Here is an 18,868-nt window from a genome sequence, read left to right on the forward strand (position 1 = left end):
TGTCTCATGCTGCCCTCTCGCTCTCTTGGATGCTCTAGTCTCTCTCTCAGCACTACTCTCTCCTATTCTCTGGCTTCCCTAGCCCGGGCCATGGGCAGTCTGCTTTTCTGTTCTCTCTGCTCTGGACTCTCCCAGACACCTCTGCATAGTTTCTTCCTCTTCTGCACACTGCAGTGGAATGTGCTTAACACTCCACTGCAAGGAGCCTTGGTGTCAGCGGCTTCTTTAGTGTGCTGCCTCACACGCAACACTATTCTACCTTTGTGCTTGACAATTTTATTTAAAAATCTCAAAGAGAAACCACTAACTCGTGATCTAGATAGTTCCCCTACTGCCTTCTTTACTAAAAGCAGTGGTTTTGATGGTAACACAAACCTATGTACCACCCACAATTCATCTTTTCATAATGAATAAGGCACAGTGTCTTAGACATCTCATTTCCTAAACATCTTTCAAATATGTTGTTTTTCCTTTGGGGCCTATTCAGATCCTAATCCCATTTTCCTCAACCACCTTTATATGCTGCTAGCGGGTCTCTTTTTCTGCTGTCAGTCACAGTTAGTGGTACCTCATTGTCCCTGAGCTGCTGGTCATTTAAGCAAGGCATTATGAGATTTACTTGCTAAAGATCTGCAATGCAAGCTCTTTTGACTGAGTGCACAGCAGTTTATTGAAAGAAGATAGGGAAACCCAGATTCCCTAAGAATACGGATACAACAAGCTTGATCACCTTAAAGCTTAAGTCTCCCTAGACCAATCCACCAACACCAACTATGGGCGGGGCTTCTCCCATTGTCCAGCTGCTGCATTAGGAATTCAGCTATAATACCCAAAATTAACCTGTGAGCTCCATCTGCACAGGAACCAAGTAACCTCCTGGAATGCTGAGAATTGTAGTTCTTGGGAAATAACAAAGCCACGGCTGATAGGTTTCTTTATAATCCACCTCCACCCCCACCCCTACCCTAACCCTCACTCCCACCCCTACAGACCTTGGCCCAAGGCCATTCTCAGGTGGGGAATTCTAGAAAATGGTCCTGACCAAAGTAGATCTCTTGGTCAGTATTTCATAGTCAATAAAGCTTGGCTTAATTTTGGACCCTAATGGTGGCCCCAGTTGGTTTTTCTGGTGACTCTCAGGATAAACACTGCCTCCACAGAATTTCTAGCCATCGTGGGATTATTATGAACATTAGGAAATTTACTTGCTTAAGGACTGCAAAGTCCTCTGCCAACAAACGTTTCTTATAGGTGCAGCTCCATCCTACCTTTCCGGTCACATTCCTTAAAATGTTTTCAAATCACAAGACCAAAGTACTGTAAACGTTGGAGGTTTAATCCGCTACGTTCCCTTAGGCCTTCTGGCTAGTGCACAGACTGCTGGGTTGACTAGTCACACTCATTTCCCTTTGCAACACTCAAACAGCATCAGGTGTGCTGTGCTCTGTGTTCTGTAATTATAGTTCAGGAGGAGCTGCAGGAAGGGACTGTTCCCTGGCCGGACCCACCAGCTTGGAAGCTATTACTAAGGCAATGGCTGCCTTTTATCTTTGAAACTCCAAACACCTAGAAAACGTTTGGTGTAAATATTATATGGTCAACATTTTAAAAAATAAAAGCTAGGTTCCATGTGGTGCATCGATTGAGGAGAAGACACCCTGGGTAAACCAAGTACATATAAGCAAAATAGAAGGCACAGGATATGCCGTAAAGAACTTTAGGGCTTTTCGTTGATATTTTAAGGAAAGAATGCTTAATTCCAGTTTTAGGATATAATGGGGACATACAATTGAGAAAAGTTAAAGAAAAACATGGCAATTGAGAAAAACTAACAAGTGGGATTTCAATATTTAGAGATGCTCCAAGTTGAAGGATGAGTGTAGGCTCCAATACTGATCGTATAAAACGGAGTGTAATACAAGACTAGAGAGCAGCCCCACTGGGCGTGTAATAGAGTACTGGGGAAAGCTGACCATGCAAGCTAGAATTAAATGCTGGCTAAGGAGATATTTAATTGAGAAGGAACTCCAGCAGGATGAAGGGGAGTAATTAGGAGAAGATTATTTCAATAATAGTGCCAGTCCAGGTAAGGAAAAACAGGTCATTTTTCACCTTTCATGTCAGTAACATGTAGGCGTGCAAGCAGACTGGGGTTCAAATGTTGGCTCTGTTAGTTATTAGTGAGATGATCTTGAACATGTTGTTTAACCTTGCTAAGTCTATAGTTCCTCATTTATTAAATTTCTATAATGAAATTTTCAGTGCTCAAATAATTGAGTTGCAAGAAATAAATATCCAGACCACATTAGCATAAATAATTGTTAACAGACTATGGACTATGTCAATGGAACAAAACAGAAATATAGGCCCAGACTGATCTTTGATAAAGGAACAGGACAATACAAGGGAATAAAGTTGTTCCCCACAGACACATCTACAACAGCTGGCTGTGTAGTCATAAGAATAAATGTAGACACAGGACATAAAAACTTCACAAATAGTAACTCAATTTATCATACATAGGCTTAAATACAAAATGCAAAATTACAAAATTTATGGAAGACGCTAGGAAGAAAATTCAAAAAAACCTTTGGCTTGGTGACATGCTTTTAGTACAGTGTCCAGAGAGGATGCATGGAAGAAAGAAAGAGTTAAAGTACTTGACACTTAGACAAAGTCCCTGCAAGACGCTTTCTGGTAGAAGACTGGTATCCAAAAACTTAAGAACTCTTAAGCTGAAACAAAAGAACAGACAACCCAAATTTTAAAATGGGCAAAATATACAAAGAACTGTATTAGGAAGTGGGAGAGAAGCTATTTGTGTTACATTTTGGCCCAAGAGCACCATTCTGCCTGTGTCCCTAGAGTGTGGGTTTGGCTCAGAAGGAATGCACTGCGGGTTTGACGGTGGCTTGGTTAGCCAATGCACGGGGCTGGCTATGTGACTTCAATCTCTGTTATACTTGGAGGTGTGGGAAGGACTGTAAGCTTTGTCACAGGTGAAAGCAGTCTTGGCGGGCTTTGCCCTTGGACGCACCACAGATATTCCCTGAGATTAACCTTAAAATAGACTGGGTGGAGCCATCCTGGGCCTGGAATTCAGGAAGCTGATCTGGGGACCCCACCTGGATTATTGTGTTTCTAATCAACCCTCCATGGGAGGAGGAGACAGGCAGGCTGCAAGGATGAGAGGAGCAGTGGGTTCAGACCCAGCTCGAGGACGTGTGAATCAGGAAAAGGATCAGGGAACAGGCTGGACCAGCGCGCAGGTCAGAGACACCTAGGGACCCGCCCCTTGGAACAGATACCAAAAGGTTCACTCTTGTTTCCCTTTAACCTTTTTGCCCTCTTGTGTAAGACAGTTGGGTTGTATAATAAAATTTAATTGTTAAAAAACAGAGCCAACATGGGGGACAGAGAGAACAACTCTAGGAGCTGTCTTCTGACCTCTACGTGTAAATCTGGCATGTGTGCACCTGTGCCAGTATACATAAATCTCTAACACAGACACACACACACACACACACACACACACGCACACACACACACCACTATTTTTAAGGTACCATACTAATTTTTTAGTAGAGGAAGTTTTGGGACAGCACAGCATTCAAGTGGTGTCATGGCTGCTGTTCACTGCTCTTGCCCAGGTTTATGGGAAGTACAGATATCTGAGACTACAGCTTGGAAAGGAAGAAAGGGGCATGGCAAGTGTGAGGTCACAGATGAGGTGGGGTCAAAAGTGTTTGCAATTGTTAAGGGGATTAGTGCACTAGGACAACAGGAAAGATACTGTGAGGACCACCATCACCCATCATTTCAAAGGAGACACTAAACTGAGAATGCTGCTGAGGGGGCCCCCTTCTCAACAATAGCTTCCTGGAGACGGATTTCCCCAGATCTCCTAGAAGGCATAGAGGCTGGTGGAGGTCAGAACTCTGCAGTGTTGGCCATGTTCTGCAGACACAAAAGAGCCAAGAGCGAGAGGGTAAGAGAGGCCAACGCAAAGCAAACGAGGGTATGCACTATGCTATCAGGGGTGGGTTCTCTGCAAGCAGACCCCGAGAACCAGCTGTATGAAGCCAGGAAGATGAAACCTAAGCTGTGATGTAGACTCCAGGATATTTGCAATGCCAGCAACATAAACGTCCACTGAGGAAAGATGCACACACGCTATGGAGCCAGACTAAGAGAGATTACTCGGACCGTGGGTGGCAAAGCTGAAGGAGCGGGACTTCACATGGCCATGGGGCCTCAAATGATTCTGCTACATGCCCCAGATGTCAGGAACAGAACCGCGGAGTGTGCTATTTGCTGTTTCATGTCAGTCTGCTTTGATCAGTGTTCTTTGCTCTGCCCCTATGGTTCCCTTTTGGAATGGGGATGTTTATGTTATGCCAACAGACATTGGGGGTATGTCACTTTTAAACCAGGGCTCAGAGAGGTTACCTGAGTCTCAAGAGAGCCTTTGGGCCTTTGATCAGAGATCAGGTTGTGAGACCATGCAGACTTTGGAAGCTGTAATGAACACATTTTATATTGCCAGATGGCTGTACACCACTGGGGACCAGGGCTAGAATGCTCTGGTTTGAATGTGCGTGTTTGAACACTGGGATCTCAACTGGTGGTGCTGTTTTTGAAAGCTTGTGGAAACCTTAGGAGATGTGAGCCTTGGTGGAAGAAGTGACCTGTTTGGGAGGGCTCTGACACGTTATACGCTGGGCCCCTCCCTATGCATTTCTTCTGTAACCAACTGGATCAGACTCCTGCTGCTGGCCTACATCACCTTGAGGGACTGTAGCTCTTAAAACTGTGAGCCAGAATACACCTTTCTGTCCGTGAGTTTCTTCTGTTAGGTATGCTGTCGTTACTACATGTGGGAATCTGTTCAAGATTTTAAAAAACTATCAAATGCCATCAAAATCAGCTACATCACTTATCAGCAATGCAGGAGCTTCCCGACCTTCTCACATCACTGTCAACACTTGTTATTATGCTGTTTTTCAGCTTTAGCCCTACTAGTAAATGTGAAGTGAAATGTGTAAGGGTTTTGATTTGTGTCTCCCTAATGACTAATGTTTTGTGCCCGCGTACATCTTCTGTGAAGTGTGTGTGTGTATGGCCTTTGCTTTTTTTTTTTTTTTTTTTTTTTTTTTTTTACCTTGCCTATCTTCATTACAAAGTGCTAGGAGTTTCTAATGCAGTTTTATGCATTTCTTACCAGGTATGTGATTTTCCAATACTATACTTTCATTCATTCTGGGGATTGTCTTTTTCATGTACAACTAGTAGCACCCTTGGAAATAACAAGTTGTTTTATTTAGCTAAAATTAAGTTTGTCTATTTTCCTTTTTTAACCTTTTCACTTAGTATTGTTTGAAAAGCACTGGCTAATTATTATGATTGTTATTCCATGAAAAGTAGTCCTATTTTTTCTTCTATGAATTTTTTTAGCTCATACATTTAAAGTCTAACTCTTATTTGTTGTTTTGTATGTAGTCTGGAATGGGCAGGACTTCCATATTTTGCATGTGTCTATTCCGATATCCCAACACCAGTCATTAAAATATTTTTTCTTGGGCTGGAGAGATGGCTCAGAGGTTAAGAGCTGACTGCTCTCCCAGAGGTCTTGAGTTCAATTCCCAGCAACCACATGGTGGCTCACAACCAGCTATAAAGGGATCTGATGCCCTCTTCTGGTGTGTATGTGTACATATAGGCAGAACACTATATATAACAAATAAGTAAATCTCAAAAAAAAAAAAAAAAAAATCAAAACAAAAAACCCCAAAACTTTTCTTAGCTAGCTGTGTTGGTGCACACCTGTAATGCCAGCACTCTGGGAGGTAGCAGCAGGTGGATCTCTGTGAGTTCGATACCAGCTTGGTCTACAAAGGCAGTCCAAGACAGTCAAGGCTACACAAAGAAACTCTGTCTCAAAAATAAAAACTTTCTCACTGAATTATTTTGCCATCTTTGTTGAAAATCAATTGACCATTGAGATAAGGCTGGCTTCTAGACTTTGCATCCCATTTCACTGCTACGTGTTTCCACCGTTATTACTACAGATACCACTTTGATCAACACAACATTACAGTTTTGAAATGGAAAATTGTGAGTCTTCCAACTTCTGTTATTTTTCTTAAGAAGGATTTGTATTTTGAACCCCCAGCCTTTAATGCGCATCTCAGGATCAGCAAAATAAAGATATTTAATGTAGGTTGCACTGAACTAACAGATTAATTGTGAAAGAAGTAGCAGCTTTAACAATATAACCTTTTCTGACCTGTAGACGTTGGATTTCTTTCTCTTCATATTTTCTTTAATTTTTAAACAGCTTTGGAGCATGCACGTTCTATATTTCTTTCATTAAATGTATTCATAAATATATTTAAGTAAGTAAAATTGTTATTAGTTTATTTTTGGACTGTTACCAATAAGTGAAAGACAATTGTTAGATATTGATTTTATAACCTTGGCCAACTCATTTATTGTTTTCAGTGGGTTCCTAAAGGATTTTCCCATACACAGTATCAAGGTATCTGCATGATTTATGTCTTCCTGTGCAATCCGGATGCCTGTCTTCTTTTCTAATTGTTCTGGCGGAAACTTCTCCCGTAGTACTGATCAGAGGCTGAAAGAGTAGCATTTCACCTCGCTCTGTTTTCAGGGTGAAAATACTTAATTTTCCGGCCATCAAGTATTACGTGAGTTGTAGAATATTCCTGACTCCTAGTTCCTAGTTTGCTGAATGGTCTTCATCATGAAAGGATGCTAGATTTTGCCAATACTTTTTGTGTGTCTATTAAGATGTCTATGGTATTTTTAGTTTTATGACATTCATATGGCATAGAATGTTGGTTTTCAGATGTAAAACCAATTTTAGATTCCTAGAACAAAAATAAGGAATCCAGGAAGCAACCTCTTTGTTGCTGTCTTCTTAAGACAGGTTTTACTATGTAGCCTGGCTGGCCTCAAAGCCATCATATTCTCCCTCCCTCGACCTCCCGGACACTGGGGTCACAGTGTGCACCACCACGCCCAGCTACCAACCCACGCAGAACAGTGTGCACCACCATGCCCAGCTACCAACCCACGCAGAACAGTGTGCACCACCATGCCCAGCTATCAACCCACGCAGAACAGTGTGCACCACCACGCCCAGCTACCAACCCACGCAGAACAGTGTGCACCACCATGCCCAGCTACCAACCCACGCAGAACAGTGTGCACCACCATGCCCAGCTATCAACCCACGCAGAACAGTGTGCACCACCATGCCCAGCTACCAACCCACGCAGAACAGTGTGCACCACCATGCCCAGCTACCAACCCACGCAGAACAGTGTGCACCACCATGCCCAGCTACCAACCCACGCAGAACTCTCCTTACAGATTGTTGGATTTCACCTGATGAGAGTAGTTTTTAATTGACTATTTTTTTTTTTTTATCTTTTAACAGCAAGTAAAGGATAATGTATACAAATATTGCAGGAGGTCCCACTGAGTGCTAATCTATATAATCTGACTGCTCAGGGTTTATATTTTTGCTGAAGTGTGTGTTCAACTCATGCTACAGGAAAGCAGAGTATAAAATGTCATTTTAGCTAACAAAACTTGACAAAATAAGCTTCCAAATCCCTAAATGGACTCATTCTGTATCCTCACTTCATCTAGAATGTTTGGGGAAAATGCATATGCAAGAGTGACATGGCTCATTTATTGTCTGTTTTTCCCAAGGTCTAGTTTCAGCATAGAGGCTATTTCACACACACACACACACACACACACACACACACACACACACACACACACCCTACCACCACCACAAAGAGTAATTTTTAAAATTAAGTATTTGATAGAACATCAACCGGGATCCAATTAAGTCCCAAGGATTTATCTTCCCATTTTTTTTTTTTTTCTTTTTCTATCTCTTAGAGGAAGCCATATTTAAAGAGCTTGTCACATATCCATTTGTAAGACCAAACCATCTCTTTTAGAAGAGAAGTTGAATATTTGTAGCCTACAGGGCAAATCTGACCTGTGCAGATATTTAATTTGATACAAAAATAAGTTTAATTACATACTAACATTTATAGGCTAGCATCTGTGTAAGTGATTTCTCCAGATAAAGACTTGAAATGCTGGCAGAGCACTGCCTTCATCTTCAAGAATGACTTCCCTCAATTGTGATAGATGCCTTTAGTTTTTCAGCCTTTGCCACTTCCTGTTGCATGAGATACGGCCAGATTTACTACTGATGACTACACATGGCTTCTGTTGGTACCTGGGTTCATGCTCTCACTATTGTCCTTTATTGTATAATTAGCCTTTCTCGGATTCCTTCTACAAGCTTAGACTTTCTTCTAGTCTATTGAGTAGCATAACAAAAGTTCTGAGGACTCATCAGGACACCTTTTGGGAACTGAGAAGAAGATAGACATGGGCACTGAAGATCACAAAGAGCCAGGAAAGAGAAAGTTCCACTCAACTGGATACAGTCACTTTTGTTCTTGTAAGACTTCCTACTGAGATTAAAAAGTCTAGTCCTGAAAGAGAATTAAATAGTCCATTTGTATGGACGGTTGTAGGAAAATTGGAATTAGCACCATTGACTTTGTGGGAGATGGAGATGAGAGAAAAGTAGGTACAGTAATAAAAAGCAGACATATAAGAAGTCTACAAAGTCCATGACATAGCATATAAACAACATACATATCTCTAAGAACGAGCTGAGAAAGAGCTGCTCCTTTCCCAGGGAATTCTCTGACTGTGGGAGGTGGGGGGTAGAGGGTGGGGTTGGGGTTGGGGGTTGAGGGGTGGGGGGTGGGGGTGGGGCTCTGCTTACTTCAGCTTGTTTCTTTGTTCTTTGGCTCTTCTTTTGTATTTTCAAAGGCCTCAGTTATCTTGGAGATACCCAGACGGCTGTGAAATATTTATCACTTGTTACAGTTAATTTTCTTTCTAAACACAAGCACTTCCTGTTCCCTTCAACATATGATTATTTCATTCTTTGGTCAACCTGAAAAACAAAACCGTGAGAATCAAAAGCTACATTAGCAATATATATATGTCTGGACTTGGACTTGCAGACTACAGCTTAATAGTCCTTGCCCTAGTGGAAGTTAAATGTGATCTGCAAAACAATACACTAATTATTGTACAGTTAACCTCTGCTTCTTAACATTATTTTTATAAAGCAATCAACCTACTTTGTGGCAGGAATAATTGTTTCTTGGTTTCTAGCTTAGTTACTTTCCTATAGCTGTGTGAAAACACCATGACCAAGGCAACTTATAAAAGACAGCGTTTAATTTGGGTTCACGGTTCCAGAGGGTTAGCGTCCATGGCCATCATGGTGGGGAGCAGGACAGCAGGAAGGCGTGGTGCTAGCACAGTAGCTGATGCACAGGCATGGAGCAGAGGGCAAACTGAGAGTGGTGTGGGCTTTCGAGACCCCAAACCACCGCGGTGATAAACCTCCTCCAATCCATGCTGTATAGGATTCTGTCTATACAGCATAATCCTTCTCAAACAGTCCCACCAACTGGGGACTCTGTATTCAAATATGAGTCTATGGGGGTCATTCTCATTGAAAACACCTCAGTTATGTTCATGATGTCAGATGGAATCCAATAGTTTATATCAAAGTAGATTAGCAAATCATAGCTCTAGGAAGCCACTAAGAAAATGCATAAAGCAATTATATTTCATTATTTGTAAAAAAAAAAAAAAACAACAACAAAAAACCAAAACTATAACAAAACAGAAAACAAGAATGTTTCAGTTAGAATAAGGCTGGGGACATGGCTTAGTTGGTAAGGTGACTGACTGCCTCTTTCCCCAAAGCATGGGGACCTGAATTGGATCCCCAGGACCCAGCAGCCTACGTCTCTAATCCCAGAGCTGGGAAGGCAGAACCGGGCAAATCCCTGCGGCTTCTTGACCAACCCTAGTCCACGAGCTCCAGGTTTAACGAGATGCTAACAAAAAATAAATAAGTAAATAAAAAAATTAAAAAGACATACAGTGAGGGATGCACTGCTAAATAAGAAACTGCTCTCGCCTCAAAGGTGAGCCAAATACGAGTGAGCTGATGTTTTACAGCACCAGAATAGAAAATATTATATAAATTAAGACCTTTTGTATACATTGGTGGAAATATCAAATGGAAAAATATGTGCTATAGGCCCCAGATGGGATCTAGTAACATTCTTAGCTTCTGGGCTGGTGGAAGCTAAGTTAATAAATTTCAAAGGTGTCGTCTGACACCAGCAAACAAATGCATGTGCATGTCCGCAGTATGTACGTATGCACACACACACACACACACACACACACACACACGATAAAATAACATTTACTTTCTCCATCTTTAGCATAAATTTGGCCCTGTTCTATTCCTAGAGAATTATACTTAAGACGTCTCGTGATTTTTCTATACTTTTCAAACTGGTTTCAAAACCCTAAATAGGAAATCTTAGAAGCTGCAAATACTCCCAACAGTAAATGTGGGTACAAGCAAGGCGGCCCTCCACCTTCCCTAGGCCATGTGCCCTGCTCCTGCTACCAACCAGAAACCAGACTTGACTTGGAACCACGAATTCCCTAATTGGGTAACTTCAGGAATAGGAGACTCAGGGCAAGGACAAGGCCTCCAGAATGACTCTACTTTGTTTTTGACTAGATAAACCTCACCGTGAAGATGAACCCACCAGGGCTTTTTACACAGAACCTGATGAAAGCAGGACCCTGAGCATCTGCGATCTTTTGGCTCCCAGGCTTCCCCTTCGAGCTTCCCCGCCACCGCTCAGTCCACCAACTACAAACGTCCTTCTTCGCGCCCGCGCCTTCCGTTCACCCCCCACCCCCACCCCCCGCTCCTGACGCACGCTACGCGCTGACGTTAGCGGCGATCGGGGGCCGTTGGACAGCTGAGGCCCCGCCCCCGCCGCCTGGTGCGCGGCCCTCGCGGCTCGACCCCATGAAGGGGTTCGGGTTGCCGTGGTCCCCGGCGGTGGTGCTGCTGCTCCTGCGGCCGCTGCTCGCTTCCGGAGACTCGGCGTCCCGCCCGCAGGCCCGAGCCATGAACCCGGGCGGCGGCGGCGGCGCACGGGGCTCCCGGGAGGTCAGCCACCGTTTGCAGCGCTCCACCGTGCCGGGCTCCGACCCGCAGCGCTGCAACGAACTGCTCCTGCTGATGGACGGGGAGGGAGCCGCCCCGGGGCCGCGGCACCACGTCCTCTATTTCCCCGGGGATGTGCAGGTAACTCGGGCCCGGTGTCCGCGACACGCCCACGCGGGTTCTCATACGCGGGTGGGTGGGGGGCGTTGTCGTTACTGCCGGAGCCCCGCCCGGGAAGGGGGCCTTGGACAGCTCAGGGCAAGGTCTGCAGAGAGCAACTGTCAATCCCGGTGCAGCTGAGTAGAAGGAGTGGCGCGACAGTGGACGTGCAGGCACAGCCCCAGCATGGTCTCGGAGGACGCTGTGTATGACAGGACACTGTTTAAAAACGCTGACTAACTAGAACGCAACCATTGCTAACATGTGACCAGTAACCAACCCTACAGCACCGTAGTGGAAGGAATGTAAATGCTAGGAATGCTAGTGGGAGTGGGACCCCTTTGAATTCAGCACACCTGTGTGCTTCCTGGTTCTGGTGTAACAGCTGCGGACAAACGACTCTGCCGGAGCCGCCTGGGAAGCTGGGTTTTAATGTGAAATCGCATTGTGTGATGGGTGCTTGAGCCACGTGAGAGTATCTGAATTAGTTAATATGAAAAGGCAGGGTTTGCTGCCTAATTGTATTGCCAAGTGTTGAGTCACCACTACAGGTGACTTGTGTGTACCCCGTCGGACAGCGCAGAGAGAGCATTTCTGCAGAGAATCAGTCATCCCAGTAAGTTCTGTTAGCGCCTAGGGTCGACATGCAAGTTAGAATATAGCTAGATGTTTCCCTCATGCTAGAAAACTATTAGTTTATTTTTTTGAAATTGGCGCTTTAAAAATGATACACTTAAAAATCATAGTGGTAGTTAATATTTTCTCTTGCTCTCAAACCAGTTGACTAGTTGGCTGCTAATGGAAAAACATCTACTCAGTTGGTGCCATTGTACCCAGTATGGAAAACAAGCCTGCCGCTTTGACACTAACTCAGAGAGACTTGTGACCAGTTGCTTCATGCCTTCCTGCGGTGATGGCGGCTGGGTACTTCCTGCTGTAGATGTGTGCCAGACAGAACATCTACCTGTCTTCAAGCGGGGCCTAAAGTGTCTAGATATAGTTGGATTATCATCTTTCCTTTCACCAGCATCTATTCCATTAGCTTTTTGGACCGTGGCGCAGTGGTAATTTGTGCAGACTGGGGAGTTTTTAAGAGTACTCGGTCTTCAGGAAAAGAAATGGAAGGGAGTGCATCACAAGACTGCCAAGGCCGAATTGCCTCGATTTAACATTCCAGTCTGTACTTTGAAGCTGGGAAGTGTGCGCAGCTGGTCAGTCTCGCTAATGAAGTGCTTCAGGCACACAGTGGCGATAATACTTGAAAGGGCATCATCCATCAAGGCTAAACACTGGCATAACTCATTGAGTTCCAGTGTCTTCACACTTTCAAGTGCCCGAGTGCGCCATTCCTGGACCTTTTCTCTACCCTTTCAGTGATGCCTCTCTGTTTTACCCTGATGACCCTTGACCCTTCTTTAGTTTAGACGTATGCTGCATGTTTATGGATTCACCAGATGTGAGCCCATTACTTCCTTTAAGTATTTAGCAGCTTGCTTTCTTTCTTTCTTTTAAATTTAATTTATGTTTGTTGGGGTGAGGGTATCAGATCTTGGAGTTACAGACAGTTGTGAGCTGCTGTGTGGGTGCTGGGAATTGAACCCGGGTCTTTTGGAAGAGCAGCAGCCTTCCTCATCCAAGTTAATGAAAAAACCTATTTAGTCCCTCAGCTTAGAGACCTGAAGTCACCTGTAGGTCTCTTTTATACCTCACCTCTAATCCAGCAACATGCAGTGCCTCTGCCTCTCTGCATCGAAAGTGATAGAACTAAAGCGAAGGTCTTCCAAACCATCCCGGGGCTCCCTGACCCCCAACAGTAAGAGTCAGCATCCTCTCAAGTGCTAGGATTCCCAATGACTTCTCGTCTTGCTTTGTAAGTGACCACGAGGGTCCGTGCCGTCTTGGTCTCCTTCTCTGGGTCTTCCTGCACTTCCTTGGGCCATTCTTGGGACCCCTGCTTACTGCTCAGTTGGGCTGTGTACTTTATGCTATCTAAAGCTGTTCCCTTGGTGCATTTTTTGAGAGAAGTGTAGCTCTGCCCATTATCTTTAGTCTGTTCAAAGGGTATCCATCTACTTTAAGTCCTTATCATGAATCTTTCTAAACTCTTGCAAACATGACGCCTTCTGACAAGATTCTTTTGAACCAAGTTGAGTGTGGTGTGGGATGGACCTCTGAGTTTCGGCAGGTCAGCAAGCATTTAACTTGGCGAAGCACTCCTTGGGCTCTGCAAGGGACTCTCTTTTCGCCTGCCTCCCTGGGGATGAGTAGAGACACAGCCTACAAGCATAGTGAAAGCATTATATCCCCAGTAAGATACACACTCCAAAGCAAGCCACTTTCAGTAGGTAGGCTGTTAAGAGCTGGTTTGCAGACTCAGTTTGACTGGGGCGGTGGGGGTGGGAGATGGGGGTCTGCTCCTCATCTGAGGGTGTGGAAGTCCTTATCCATGGTTCTTGAGCCTGAGCTTTGATATAGCAGTAAGAATCCCAGTTCCATTTTGCTGCTCAGTTCCTCACTGTTAACAATTTCTTCCTTTCTGATCATGTAGTCTAGGGCTAATGGTGGGGGGTGATGTTTAGATTTACAGCACCTTCTGTGAGGTACAACTTAAACTGAGAGTCATAAGATCTGCTTCACTAGGGTTCATTGAGTAATTTATGTAAGTAATTGTATAGCTTCAGGACTTTGGGGTCCTCAATTATAATAAACTTGCTTATTTATTTATTATTTCAAGTAGTTTCACTGTGTACAACCCAGGCTGCTCTTGAATTCTGAATCCTTGGCTCAGCCTCCTAAGTGCTAAGATTACAGCATGTGCTACCACACCTAGCTTATAAAAAATGAATGAGGCAGGAAGCAGGAAAACCAGCTCAGTGTTTTTCTCAGCTACATAATGAGTTCAAAGGCAGCATAGGCTACCTTGCTTGTCTCAAAAGAAACAATTTTACAAGCCACCAAGATGGCTTAGTGAGTAAGGGTGCTTGCTGCTACACCGAGCAACCTGAGTTTGGTTCCCAAGATGCACATGGGAGGAGGAGAGAACCACTCCTGCAGGCCGTGCGCTGACCTCCACACACGCCGGCACACACAAAAATAATATTTAAAAACAATAACAAGTAACAGAAAGCCTTTCCAGATCTAAACTGCCATAGTTTTATGACAATCTTTGCATGATAAACCTGGATGTGCAGAAGGTAATTACAAAATCCATTAAAAGTCAACTTAAGATCTTCCTGGAATATGTTTAAACCATGTTTAAACCATTAGTAGCAAGCAAGCTACTAATCGACATATATGACAATCTATTTATGAAATAGAACTGTTAAGGAGTTGAACATCATAATGAGAAAATTAGCAAAGGACACAAACATAGTTAACAAAAGTAAAAACTAAAATTGCCAGCAGATAGAAATGTTTAGCTTGATTTGAAATTAAATATGCAAAGTAAATCATTGTATAATCTTATCCTACCCGGATTTTTGTAAATTAACTATTATTAGCATTGAAGTTAAGTTGCAGTGCGGCAAACAGTGCATTCTTGTGCATTTCTAGTGCAGGTGTTGCTGTTTCTTGTGCATTTCTAGTGCAGGTGTTGCTGTTTCTTGTGCATTTCTAGTGCAGGTGTTGTTGCTGTTTCTTGTGCATTTCTAGTGCAGGTGTTGCTGTTTCTTGTGCATTTCTAGTGCAGGTGTTGCTGTTTCTTGTGCATTTCTAGTGCAGGTGTTGCTGTTTCTTGTGCATTTCTAGTGCAGGTGTTGCTGTTTCTTGTGCATTTGTAGTGCAGGTGTTGCTGTTTCTTGTGAATTTGTAGTGCAGGTGTTGCTGTTTCTTGTGAATTTGTAGTGCAGGTGTTGCTGTTTCTTGTGAATTTGTAGTGCAGGTGTTGCTGTTTCTTGTGCATTTCTAGTGCAGGTGTTGCTGTTTCTTGTACATTTCTAGTGCAGGTGTTGTTGCTGTTTCTTGTGCATTTCTAGTGCAGGTGTTGCTGTTTCTTGTGCATTTCTAGTGCAGGTGTTGCTGTTTCTTGTGCATTTCTAGTGCAGGTGTTGTTGCTGTTTCTTGTGCATTTCTAGTGCAGGTGTTGCTGTTTCTTGTGCATTTCTAGTGCAGGTGTTGCTGTTTCTTGTGCATTTGTAGTGCAGGTGTTGCTGTTTCTTGTGAATTTGTAGTGCAGGTGTTGCTGTTTCTTGTGAATTTGTAGTGCAGGTGTTGCTGTTTCTTGTGCATTTGTAGTGCAGGTGTTGCTGTTTCTTGTGCATTTCTAGTGCAGGTGTTGCTGTTTCTTGTGCATTTCTAGTGCAGGTGTTGCTGTTTCTTGTGCATTTCTAGTGCAGGTGTTGCTGTTTCTTGTGAATTTGTAGTGCAGGTGTTGCTGTTTCTTGTGAATTTGTAGTGCAGGTGTTGCTGTTTCTTGTGCATTTGTAGTGCAGGTGTTGCTGTTTCTTGTGCATTTCTAGTGCAGGTGTTGCTGTTTCTTGTACATGTCTAGTGCAGGTGTTACTGTTTCTTCAAGGGGCATTTTAATGTCTAAAAATGTATGCAAATTTATGCCTTTTAGCATACTTTAAGGGAAAATTATATCCAATCTTATGGTTGCTTAATAAAGAAGGAAAGAATATTTTATTTTTTTGGTTTTTTTGTATACGTAATTACATATGTGTTTGTGTACTGGAGAGAACTGAACTGTTAGCCACCTAAATTTTAATTTTTTTCATACTAGTAAATTTAGGAATTTTTCTTTTTATCTTTGTAGATAGATTTAATTTTTGTAGTAATCTATTTTTTCAACAAGAAGATATGCATATCACTCAATATTCAAACTACAGAAGGTTATAAAGTCAAAAGTTCTCTTACCTCATTACCTCCAGACACCTAGGACTCTATATTACCTCAGTTTCCAGGGAGCTGAGACAGGAGAATCACAGCCTGGGCCATGTCATATGACCCATCTTAAAAAGAACAAGCATCAGCATTAATAAAAATAAAAGGAAGGTAAAATACATATTTATTGTACAGCCAAAACAAATATATATCACTTTATGTAGAATGCATCTAAACAAATAAAGCCTGTATACAAAAGGGCAAAGGGTAATAAATAAATGAACAAAGCTTCAACATCATTCTAATTTTTAAACAAAATTGAGTTATTCCAGACACGTGAAATTGAACAAATTAAAAAGAAAACCATGGAAAGCAATTCTGTAGTCTATCACCAAACCTAGTTTTTCTACCTCTAGGAATTTTAGACTATAGTAACAGTTGTGTAACTGTAGTTCTGTGATGCCATTGCAGCTTTGCAACAAGTACATTGAAGCTAGGCAGAGCAGCCAGGTTCCTGACCTGGGATGGATTTTATAGATGTACAGGATGACAGCTCATCGAGAAGGACATATTTTTAAATTATGTCTTGATCAAAAGGTCTTTAATGAAGCAAATTTATATTTTCAGTTGAACATGTGTGTTAAATAAAAATTATAATTTGTAAAACAAATTTATCTTTCTAAACTCTTTCATTCAGAAATTATCAATACTCAGTGTAAGTATATTTCATTACCCTGTCTCTTAATGAACTTTAGGCTGAGAGTGAAGTGTTTCATTCAAAATCTTATAGCCAAAAAGTAACAACAGGTTTTTAGGTTTTATTTCTAGTACATTAATGTAAGTCATAAAAACTTCCTATTTTATAAGTAAATACATATTTAATGCTCATATCATCTTTCTTTTCAGAATTACCATGAAATTATGACCCGACATCCTGAGAATTACCAATGGGAAAATTGGAGTCTAGAAAATGTTGCCACCATTTTAGCCCGCCGTTTTCCCAATAGTTATATTTGGGTAATAAAGTGTTCCCGAATGCATTTGCACAAATTCAGCTGCTATGACAATTTTGTGAAAAGCAACATGTTTGGTGCACCAGAACACAATCCAGACTTTGGAGCCTTTAAGCACTTGTATATGTTATTAGTTAATGCTTTCAAATTAAGTCAGAATGGTTTGCTGTCCAAGAACAGTAGTGTTTGGAATAAGGATTGTAAAGCATCTAACTGTCAGTCTAATTCTACTCCCACTAATGGTGGCCCGGAGGAAAAAGAGAGGACCTGTGACAACGCTGAGGACTCTGCCGTGAGGCTTGCTCCACTGTCCTTGAATGGCGCATCCTTTACTTTGATTGGGTTCAGCAAAGGCTGCGTTGTTTTGAATCAGTTACTGTTTGAGTTGAAGGAGGCCAAGAAGGACAAGAATGTAGATGCCTTCATCAGAAGCATACGAGCGATGTACTGGCTGGATGGAGGGCATTCTGGAGGAAGCAATACCTGGGTCACGTATCCAGACGTCTTGAAAGAATTTGCTCAAACAGGGATTACTGTTTACACTCATGTAACACCTTATCAAGTACACGATCCAATGAGATCCTGGATTGGGAAGGAGCACAGGAAGTTTGTTCAGATCCTCGGGGATTTGGGTGTGCAGGTGACTAGCCAAATCCATTTTGCAAAGGAAACTCCTTCCATAGAGAATCACTTCAGGGTTCATGAAGTGTTCCGAGACTACGAGTGTGCTCCTTAGCGGAAGAACTAAGTACTTAGAGTGTTATAAATACCGAATACCGACGACGAGATGCTAGATTAATTAGATACATTGTCTGTTGGTGGGCTAAGAAAATGCACATTCCAAAACTGTGAATGTCAAATACAGTAAGATTCCTTGCTTGTAAATGTGGACAGTTTTAAATTTTGATCGGACTAGAATTAATTTAAAATCTAAAAATGTAGTTTGTGATCATTCTATGACCTTTAAAATGAAAGACACTTGATGTTAGGGGTTTTTTGTTTTTGTTTTTGTTTTTGTTTTAAGTAACACAATTGGCATAGGATATAGCTGACATTCTGAGACCTGTTTTAAACTAACTGGTACTAACCACATTCAGCTGTTGACATTTCACTTCTCTCTGTGTCCCAGGCTCTGGGGGGGCACTTGCACCCTGCATCCTGATGACTCCTGGGTTGTCTTTGTTTGTTTGTTTGTTTTGAACCTCTGTATTCATTCTCAATGTTCCACCAAGTGTTTTGTTTTTTAAAGTCAAAATATATCTATCCCCTCATATCGCAGATCATAGAATTGCAGTTGGTTTTTAAAACATACTATGCTCAGCACTGGAACTTACTTCTTAATTGATAGTTTTTAATTATCTGTTAGTGTGCTCTCAAAGGAGACAGATTCCACAGACCTAAATCAGCGTTGCTTCAGAAGCATAGCTTGTCTGCCAAGAGAAAATAGCTTTCTTTGGCCAAATATAAAATTACATTGAGATAAGAAAGGTTACAAAGGAAAGTTTGAAGACACAAATAATTTAAATTTTGGCCCAGAAACTGAATTTGCTTAACACTGCTACATAATTTGGGTGAAGTTTCCTTCTGCCCATTTTTCTTTACTAGATAAATGCATTTTAAGAAGCCTAGATCTAAGGAATCTCAAACAATATTGGCGCATAGCTGTGTGGCTGTGAGAGGTGGCCAGGCACTTTGTGTCTATGAATAAATGGCTCTGTAGGTCATGACGTGACCAAGCAGGGAAGTAACA

At 42.4% G+C, this 18,868-nt stretch overlaps 1 protein-coding gene and 1 long non-coding RNA gene across 2 annotated transcripts; both read left to right on the forward strand.

The window, feature by feature from the left end:
* Nucleotides 1-10,931: 10,931 nt before the first annotated feature.
* Nucleotides 10,932-18,121, forward strand: C12H2orf69 (chromosome 12 C2orf69 homolog). The gene is made up of 2 exons (XM_051153839.1): nucleotides 10,932-11,266; nucleotides 17,012-18,121. Exons 1-2 carry the CDS (start codon nucleotides 10,985-10,987, stop codon nucleotides 17,852-17,854), a joined length of 1,125 nt encoding a protein of 374 aa, XP_051009796.1. The 5' UTR covers nucleotides 10,932-10,984; the 3' UTR covers nucleotides 17,855-18,121.
* LOC127196283 (uncharacterized) lies at nucleotides 14,931-15,633 on the forward strand. Its single transcript, XR_007831472.1, has 4 exons — nucleotides 14,931-15,036; nucleotides 15,264-15,327; nucleotides 15,363-15,394; nucleotides 15,523-15,633. It is a non-coding gene; the product is annotated as an uncharacterized LOC127196283 (long non-coding RNA).
* Nucleotides 18,122-18,868: the final 747 nt, after the last annotated feature.

Source organism: Acomys russatus, chromosome 12 (assembly GCF_903995435.1).
Source record: "Acomys russatus chromosome 12, mAcoRus1.1, whole genome shotgun sequence".
In the NCBI taxonomy this organism is placed as follows: domain Eukaryota; kingdom Metazoa; phylum Chordata; class Mammalia; order Rodentia; family Muridae; genus Acomys; species Acomys russatus.